Genomic DNA, 9,875 nt, shown 5'->3' with positions numbered 1-9,875 from the left:
CGCAGTTGGTAGCCTGTCATTGCTCTGCACTGTAGTATTACGGTGTGCTTGCTCTGGTCTGCAAAATGGCATTACTTTACAGAACAGCGGCGACGCTCCTCAAACCCTCCAAACTCGCTCCCCTGACAGTAGCAGCAGTGCGGCAATGTTCGGGTGAGTATGAGCGCAGGCAATCTCTTGCTGTTACAACAGTTTGGCCCAGGCCAGTGGGTCAATGTCACAGTTAGCTTGGTGGTCCAACTTCAAGCTAAGTGGCTACAGCTACACAGACCGAAGTTGCAGCACTAAGTTATTAGTTATCATTCAGGCCCGTGCAGTAATATAGTCTAGATGTGGTGCTATTAGATGAGTTTTCAGATGAAGAGGTGCTGATCTGGTGTGCTGCGCCGATTTGCCATTCATAGTTGGCTAGTAGCACACAAGTGCGCGTGCAGTAGTGTGTAGCTTGGAGCAGGCTGTTGTTTACCTCTGCCCTAGTGAAGGGAAGGCCACTCAGTTACCTGTTAACGCGGTTATCACAGCAGGTGACAGGTCAGGGGTGCTCACGGTTGAAGGACAGGTGTGCACAGCTAGGCCAGCATCAACACCATAAAACTATACATCTGCATATAGTAGGCTACTTAACATCATATACCTTACCACTAAAATAGCAGTAAATACATTAAGAGAAACACTAATCTTCAACACATTCAATGCTGCTGTTTTTATTACTGTTGCTAACTTTTCTATCTGGAATAGTCAAGTTGAATAGTACAATACTTTATTAGTATGTGTGGGTTTAGTGCAAATGGTGAATAGTCCATGAGGTTATCCAGGTCAACACGGCTGCATTGCTGTGCCTCAGAGTCCCAGTGTTGTTAGTGGAGTTGTACTCATTAGGAAGGTGCAGATTCCTGTGTGCCTAGACCTGTGGGTGGAGAGGGGAGAGAGTTCCGCCAAGGATTTTCAATATGGCAGACCAAGATAAGGTGTAGGACGCGTCATCAATGAAACAAAGTGAAATCAGGTTAGGACTCCTAAATGGGCGTGACTTTCCATTGAACTCCATTCATTCTCCTGGTCTCCTAGTCTTATAATAAACGGCCATGGCTGAAATAGGATTGCAGTTTTAAGAGCCTTACATCATGGATCCCCGAAGAGTAGAGTAGTAGAGTATAATTTATTAATCCAGAGAGAAATTAAGGTGTCCAGTAGTATACATGCATAAATACAGAAAAACACCACAGACATACATCATTGCACATACTGTATATTATTTACCATACAGCACACGCTTCCATACTGCTTATGAATCGTCTCTCTACCTTATCAATCGTCTCTGGTCCAGCATCCTGAGTTCTGGTGAATGAAACTGTCACTGGGTGTGTTGGTGCTGGAAATGAGACTCCTGATCCAGCACCTCCCAGAGGGAACTGGAGGCTGATGTAATGGATGCCAACTAGCAGAGTTTGACGTAGAACAGCAAACCTCCCTCCCGAAACCTCATACATCATAGGTAGTGTTGAGTCATCAGTCTGGACATTTAGCTAAACGGTATCTTGCTGTGCCTCCCATGCCCGAACTGGAGGGTTGACTGGTAGGTCGAGGGTTCGAGCCCTGAGTGGAATCCTGGTCCTAACCTACGTGGACCTTATGACTCCACAATCTCTATCTATCTCTTCTTCCTCTGCCTTCCTGCTATTTCTGCCTCTCCTCTCTACCTCTCCTTTTAAATCCATCTCTAGCAATGATGTTTTTCCCATTTGTTAAGCACTTTGAGTTGCATGCCTTGTAGGATACAGTGCTATACAAATACATGTATTATTATTATTATTATTAAACTAGCACAGGATGACTGAAGTTACACTGAACAGGTTGTGAAGGTTCCTTTTCCCTTTCTCTAGTCCCCTATTCCTTATGTATCCAAGGTCGTCTTCCACTAGCTCGCCACTCAGGGCTTGAACCTTTTACACTGATGTAATTCAGTGTGTGTGTGTGTGTGTGTGTGTGTGTGTGTGTGTGTGTGTGTGTGTGTGTGTGTGTGTGTGTGTGTGTGTGTGTGTGTGTGTGTGTGTGTGTGTGTGTGTATTGGTGGGAGGTTGGAAGGGAGGTTTACTGACGTTCTACCGCCGAACTCTACTAGTTGGCATCTGTTACACTTGTGTGACTCATTGTGTGTGTGTGTGTGTGTGCGTGTATGGAAGGGAGGTTTACCAAACTCTGCTAGTTGACATCTCACTTCTGTAATTCTGTGTGTGTGTGTGTGTGTGTGTGTGTGTGTGTGTGTGTGTGTGTGTGTGTGTGTGTGTGTGTGTGTGTGTGTGTGCTGTGCACGGTGTGTGTGTGTGGAGTTGGAAAGGAGGTTTACTAACGTTCTACCACCAAACTGCCAGTTGCCATCTATTATCTGTTACACTTGTGTAACAGTTCTACGTTGTATCACTCAACCTGCTAGTTGGCATCTGTTATATTTGTGTAACTCATTGTGTGTGTGTGTGCGTGCGTTTGTGTTTTATGTGTGTGCGCGTGCGTGTGTGTGTGTCGCGCAGGTGGCCAGTACCAGCACATCCTGGTGGATCGTCGGGGTGCTAACGGCAGCGTGGGCTTCATCCAGCTGAACCGGCCCAAGGCCCTGAACGCGCTGTGCGACGGCCTCATGCTGGAGGTGGGGCATGCACTCGACGACTTCGAGAGCGACACAAAGGTGGGGGCCATCGTCATCACCGGCAGCGACAGAGCCTTCGCAGGTGAGGTGGCAGCGCGCGCGCGCACACACACACACACACATACACACATACGTGCGCGCACACAGACGTGTGCCATGGTCATCATAGGTTGTGAGAGAGTCTTCGCAGGTGAAGTGACAACACACACACACACACACACACACACACACACACACACACACACAGCAGGGCAAAAACGGTGCCATAGTCATCATAGGGAGTTAGAGTCTGGCACACTTCTTTAATCCCGTGTGAAGTTCAGAAGGTCAATGGCTTTGCCCATGTTTGTCACTAAACTACTTACTGTATTTGGGGACAGGCTGCCTGCCTACTGTATCTAAAGCTAGTGCTGGGTTCACTTAGGTGTGAATGAGATGAGTGTGTATATACAAACCAGTTGGGATGGTTGCACTGACCTGTGTACATGTAAGCCTTGAGTTGGATATATATATCTGCCATTGGAGAAATATAATATCCTGTTGTTTCGTTATTGCTTTTTAGTGGTGTGGATTGGCACTGCCCTCACGATCCGATTCGATCACGATTCGGGAGGTAGCAATTCGATTCGATTCAATTCTATGAGATCCAATCCAATCCGATCCGATTCAATTCTACAATGCATTGCAATGCATTACCAGGCTTTCCCCCAGCGCTTTCTTATCAAGGCGGCCGCCTTGACTAAACCCCACCCCCGCCTTGGCTACGTTCCCTAAAAAAAAAAAAACTTGTAAAAAAAAAAAACTTGTAATGCATGTTCAAGCGCAGGCACTAGGACAACATCGGTTGGACTAAATGGTGACACCTAGTGGTCGGATTTATTACTACGCCATGTGTGTCCATCCTCGAGGCCATATTTTGAAACAATTTTAATTTTCAATTCTTGGGTTGCAGTTATGTCAGAATGCCCCTTCACTGGAGCGCGCGAATTTGAAATGGTGGACAACCCTGGCTTGGAGCCATTGAAACCCATTCAAAGACACACCATGGGTCTTGTTTAAAAGCTGAGAACCTCAGCTTTCCATACCTGAAAACGGTATTTTCCTAGCATCTACCAATCCGAAGGTAGCCTACTTTAAGTGCAGAATTACTTTTCTAAAGATAGCGTTTTGTTTCCTTGGAAACGGAAGCGGTTTATGTGTTACGCATACGCTATTTGACTCGGGTTTGCATTATTATGGATGAATTTCTAATCTTGACATTCTAATGGACAATCTGTGCGAGTTTCAAAATGCGTTTTTATGTAACATGGGAGTAAAATGTGTTAACAGTACGCCCGTCTGGGATTTGTTAGCTAGTTCGCTAGTTAGCTAGCAAGTAAGTAATAGCAGAAATAAACTCTCTCTGGTAATAGATATTAGAATCGATCTGTCTCAATGGCCCAAGCATAAACAAAGAAACACCAGGATTTGGATGTAATGCTATAATATCAGCAATTTGTCAAAGCAAAACATTCTGAGAACATTCACAGAACCAGTTCATTATATCCACAGCCTTGAGTGTCGGCAAATCTTTCCACTTTTGACATGATGTAGTGTAGAGACCTAGCACTTGCTAGCTAACTAGCGGGCCAGCTAGTTTAACAAATCCCAGACGGGATGTAAACACATTTACTCCCATATCACATAAAAACACATTATGAAATTCGCATAGATTGTCCATTAACATGTCAAGATTAGAAATTCATCCATAATAGTGCAAAACCGAGTCAAATAGCGTATGCGTAACACATAAACCGCGTCCGTTTCCAAGGAAACAAAACGCTATCTTTAGAAAAGTAATTCCGCACTTAAAGTGGGCTACCTTCGGATTGGTAGATGCTAGGAAAATACCGCTTTCAGTTATGGAAAGCTGAGGTTCTCAGCTTTTAAACAAGTCCAATGGTGTGTCTTTAGGTATAATTAAAAATATTCTGTGTCAGATCGAAAAAATGAAGTTTTGAATGGGTTTCAATGGCTCCAAGCCCAGGTTGTCCACCAGCAGCGGTAGATCACCACCAGGGGGCAGCACTATGACGTCAGCAGCAACCCAAGAATTAGCATAAATGGGCCACTGTCGGTACCTTACCTGTCGCTTCTGCCTTATCTGTCGCTTTGGGGTCCTAGCTGCGTTGCCCTGGTAACAACTGTAAACAAAAGGCTGCGTTAACTGCTCCGCTCCCTGACAGGATTTTTCGTTCATTCGTGCCAATGAAACAGGAGGCCTCGATTCATGCAGAAGATAAGGTACGTAACTGGGATATAAAAATATATATGCAAGAAAACTATTTAACCTCACAGACTAACATTGTATACGGTACATTCTAACAATATATTTCTAATGTTTTGAGTCATTCCCGTTCATTTGAAGCGTAATTTCCCCCTTACTGTGGCTAGTTTGGATGAGATGACTTGACCCTAGCTAGCATAACATAAATGGCAGCTAGCTCTACACTATTTCGGATATTCGTTAACAATCAGTGTTCAGATAACTAGCGCAAACGTGCCGAGATATCTTGTTTATTATACAAATAAACGCTTGTGTTGTGCCATGGCTTATATCAGAAATATTCTAGAATCTCTCTGATTATATGGCGATGACGTTTGAGATTGTAAATTTACGGGCCACAGATGTGTCTATGGTAAGGCCGACCTGACGAGATAGCTGCCTACTGAGGTTTGATTGGATATGGACATTGTTTATTTCAGAAGGAAAATGTTTGGAGTGGAATTGTTTGGAAGACAATCTTGGGACAATTTTGCTCTTTGGGTCTTCGTGCCAACCATGCCAGCTATCGTAGGGTGCTCTGGGAACTTCTTAGATCTGTTTACTGTATGTACACTTACTGAAATAAGCATTTTGTTTACATAAAATCCCTTGTCATTTCACCACTAGGTTTGAAACCCAGACAGCACGAAGCATCTTGCCGACGTCAAAATCAGATCAACAGACAGGGACATCAGCCTTCTCTTGGGAATAGGCCAGATATGCCATAACAAGAAATGGTAAGTCTATCACTACATAAGATCCATAACAAAATACTCCTAATTAAATCTTAAATGTGACCTGGTGGCATTATTGTGTGAATGCTTATGTTGCACACTTAATGAATAAGGTCCTCAAGTGTGTAGAGTTCGTTGTTTATTTACATTTTCCTCAGCATAACTGAACAGCTGACACCGCTGCCTTTAGGCTAGTGACAATGGACCCAAAAAGGCCTTCGTTTTCGAGATACCCCAACCGGAGGTAGAACAAAACCCAATAATGTTTTTCCTCATCTCTAGGGTGTCCCATACATGAAAATGATTCTTGGCCAAAGTGATTTTAATGCTAAGCCTAAAAATTTTACACATTTTCATATGCACCTCCAAACAAAAAAAGCACCCAAAATGTGACTTCTCTTGGGTTTTGTTCTACCTCCGGTTGGGGTGTCTCCAAATTGTGAGGCCATTGTCACTGGCCTACTTCTGTATCATAACAAAGCCTGTCACTTCCACGTTTCGTTCTTTATGTGACCGAAGTCACTCTTTCTCAAATGCAAGGCCAGTGTCCTTCCAAGTGTATCAGCCTAATTAGGCACGCCCAGTGATTGGATACCCTTTATTAGTCATACCCAGTGATTGGATATTCTGTAGAGTTCACCAAAAAGTATCCAATCACTGGGCGTGACTAATTAGGCTGACACACTTGGAAGGACACTGGCCTTGCATTTGAGAAAGACCCAGAGGCTACTGCACCAGAGAGGGTCTCTGCACTCATTGCTGGTCCTATGATGCCATCTATTGGCGAAAACGTGCAAAAGCATAATTAAACTAAAAGACAACTTCTGACAGGACAACAAAAAGACAGGGAGTGAGAATAAGGGAATAACAAAAAGCCAAAAATGGGGGGTCCACTACACTTGCATATCTGATTGATGCTGTCACTCATTTTCTAGTCTATATCTTGGACTGAAAAAGGATTACATTATTATGTTTTCAGGTGTTTTGCCCCTGCGGTTGTGAAGAGGATGCTGTGGAGGTGGCAGCATGAACGTGTCACACAGACATTGGCTAAACAACTCGGTAGGTACAACGAAATAAAAGAAACCACCCCCTCAACCCTGTTTATGCTGCACTGTACCTATTATAACCAGTTTTTATATAGACCATTATTTGAAATACTATGAGAGCCTTTCTGTTAGCATACTGTACAGCAGGGATGGGCAACTGGAGGCTCGGGCGCCACATGCAGCCCAACTTCTCACTTTAAAAAAAAAAAGACAAAGGACAGTTTTTAACCCCCTATAAATCAATAGTGTAAGCATTCAGGTATAAATAAAGAAAAAGTGAAGTATCCTTTTGTAAATTCTCTCAAGTGCTTGTTTGTGTGTTTCTTTTTCATGATTCCATATTTTTTTTCCTCAGAGCTGAGTGATTCCATATTTTTTCCCCTATGCATGCTCTAAAAAAAGTAACTCTTTCTTACTAACGGAATTACTTTTCATGATTTCTTTTGGTGTTTCTTAAGGCCAGACAGTTGCCCTTTGAAATGAGTTCAGTTCTGAGTCGGGTCTGTGATCCATCATATTTCTTAAAAATAAAAATGACTGAATGAACATCCTCCACGACAGGTGATTCCATACTTTTTGCCAGGGGCGGTAAAAACCTAACTTGCTCAGCCTCTGAGGCACATAAAAACGTGAAATTAGTTGCATCATCTTGCATGAGAATGGACAGGAGTCTGCATATTGGAATGCACCCATGTCACTTCAGGCGCCTTGGACAATGCATCGTGTATGCAGCATCAGGCTAAAATGGGTTAATAACACACACGCACACACGCACGCACTCTCCTCTAATCTTCTCTCTTTGCCAAACTTTAGATGACATTTCCAGCATGTCCAACTCATCAGCATCAGGGGAGATTCGGTGAAGGTGGTGCACCATCCAGGACCAGTCATGGGTCACCAACACCTCTGCAAAATCTACACTTCTTGTGAACCCTGTAGAAGACACTTGTGAACATCCTCCACAAAACTGCTAATAAACCATCACATACTGCATCACATCATTGTTCTCCATGTGTTACTGCACCCTCGGCACAAGTTCTTTGCTAGATTGCCATCTGGCAGATGCATCAGGACAGGAATGTAGTTACTGTTTGTGATTATATCTCCCCACACTCTTACTTGCTTTGCATGGCAGTGTGTCTCAATGTGTGTTAGAATGGAAGGTGTCGCACCATTGAAGTCAATGGGCAGCGGCATTGCATCAATTTTGGGCCACCAGAAAAAAAACACAAAAAAAAAAACATTGAAAATGAATGTAAGGTTATGTCTGGTGATTTCTGGTAAATTAGAATGCCCATAACATCAAAGTGGCACTGGATTACTCAACCATTTGCCTCTTAAAAGATAGCTTCTGCCAATTTCAATATGCTGTTGTATAGCTCATGCTACCCTTGACTTGTCAGTACCCGGTGATGCTGGCATTTTTTGACTCGGCTCTTTCTGAGATCTGAGCTACTCTAATGGGGCAGACTTTGATTGCATTAAAAACCTTCTTAACATAGTCCTAATCCAAATACTATCCCAAAAGGTATCACTGTCTGTTTGCTAGTTGTCTGCTGATGTTGCATAACCTTTTGAATGTTATTGGGAATAAATGAAGATGTTTTTTTGAAATGTAAACAAACGCCTGCCCCCATTACAATGACATGGGTATGTGGAAGAGCTGTCCCTTACTCATGCACCTGTTTAACAAAATGTTATTTTTATTCAAGTATGCTGTGTGTCTAGGGGTATGCAGTGTATAAGGGGGTAGTTTTCTTTTATAATCTTTGTGTAGCAAAACCTCTTCTCATTTGCATGGCTGAGACTGTTCAAATAGGCTACTGCCTGCCAATACTGCAAGCTTCTACTTAGTTGCATTTTAACCTTGATATGTTATAGAGAATATAATTATTATAGAATTGTTACCAGGTAAAAACGAAAAGCAAGTTAATGTAATCCAGTCACTCAGTCTGTCATAGTAGCAATATCAATGAGTGCATTCCCTCGTATTTTAGCGTTTTGCGTGGTATCTGTGGGGATCAAGGTAAGCAGATCGTGGAAATAGTAGGCTATAGATAGGTTATAGATGTAAAATAGTACACTGTATTAACTTACAGATGTAAAATATTTCGCGGCCAATATAAACTTAATGTACCGGTAGTCGTGTGTTACACGACGTGATACATTAGCTTAGCAGTAAACATAGTAAATCAGGGGGTATAACAAGCCTGTGTCGAAATTCATTTCAGTACATCAAGATGGATGAATGCGACGCGATTTCAATGTTAATGTTCTGCTTCACGGTGCTTTGTTTTTAAATAAAAACGAACAGTCTGCCAGGAAAACTTAAAATACGATTGTTTATGAACAGGCGATAACCCGGACAGCCTCTAAAACATGGATCGTTCATTTCAGCCAATCAGGTGACAAGAGCGACAGATAAGGCAGAAGCGACAGGTAAGGTACCGACAGTCACCAGTAGGGCAGTTTAATTACAACAGGGCACTGGAACTCTTTTTTGAAAAACCGAGAAGGATGGCCTGCAAGGACAAGACTTGCAAAATGTGCCATAGGTAGTCATAGGTAGCCAGTCAATTTTGCACTCCATTTGGTTTCTCTTTTTCGTTAACTCATTGGCTGCCTTAGCCGTCGAATGACGTAATTTCGAATAGTGACGCCCCCTGCCTTCGACGACGTTCGCCGATAATTGCGTTTTTTTACAGCCACGCCTTGAGGACGGTCTGACCTATGTTGTGTATTAATTTCACGCCTCTAGTCATGTTCTAACTGTTCCTGTAGGTGGCAGAAGTGTCCTTAGGAACAGTCAGGGCAGGGCATTAGCTCACATCAAGAGGAAATGTCAAGACAAAAACATCCCTTTTTACTATTATAATCTCAAAAGTAGCATAGCAAAATCATTTTTGAAAGTAAAGCACCTGTGACAGTAGTCTACTTTCTTGCCCTCTGATTTTAACACAGGTATTCTACTGATTTTAGTGTCACAGCCTGACAAAAAAAAAACTTCCTCTCATGACCAAAATACACCCCCCTGTTGCCATCTAGCTAGTAGGAATTGTAACTAGCTTGCCCAAAATACACCATGTTCAACCAGAGATGATCTGTGTGGCAACTGTTTCATTTTGGATAATGTGATCAGCCTA

The 9,875-nt window shown here is 42.9% G+C and overlaps 1 protein-coding gene and 1 long non-coding RNA gene across 2 annotated transcripts in view; both read left to right on the top strand.

Annotated features, from left to right (window-relative positions):
- Window positions 1-9,875, top strand: part of echs1 (enoyl CoA hydratase, short chain, 1, mitochondrial) — a 22,285-nt gene continuing 12,410 nt past the window's right edge. The window contains exons 1-2 of the mRNA XM_063191664.1: window positions 1-153; window positions 2,529-2,726. Of these exons, the coding sequence (XP_063047734.1) occupies window positions 66-153; window positions 2,529-2,726 (286 nt within the window). The 5' untranslated portion in view covers window positions 1-65. The remainder of the gene's footprint in view (window positions 154-2,528; window positions 2,727-9,875) is intronic.
- Window positions 4,827-7,673, top strand: LOC134440819 (uncharacterized). The gene is made up of 4 exons (XR_010033034.1): window positions 4,827-4,927; window positions 5,577-5,686; window positions 6,663-6,745; window positions 7,546-7,673. It is a non-coding gene; the product is annotated as an uncharacterized LOC134440819 (long non-coding RNA).

This window comes from Engraulis encrasicolus, chromosome 24 (assembly GCF_034702125.1).
Source record: "Engraulis encrasicolus isolate BLACKSEA-1 chromosome 24, IST_EnEncr_1.0, whole genome shotgun sequence".
In the NCBI taxonomy this organism is placed as follows: Eukaryota; Metazoa; Chordata; class Actinopteri; order Clupeiformes; family Engraulidae; genus Engraulis; species Engraulis encrasicolus.
The sequence above is the reverse complement of the archived record's forward strand: the minus strand, read 5'-3'. Positions and strand labels throughout refer to the sequence as shown.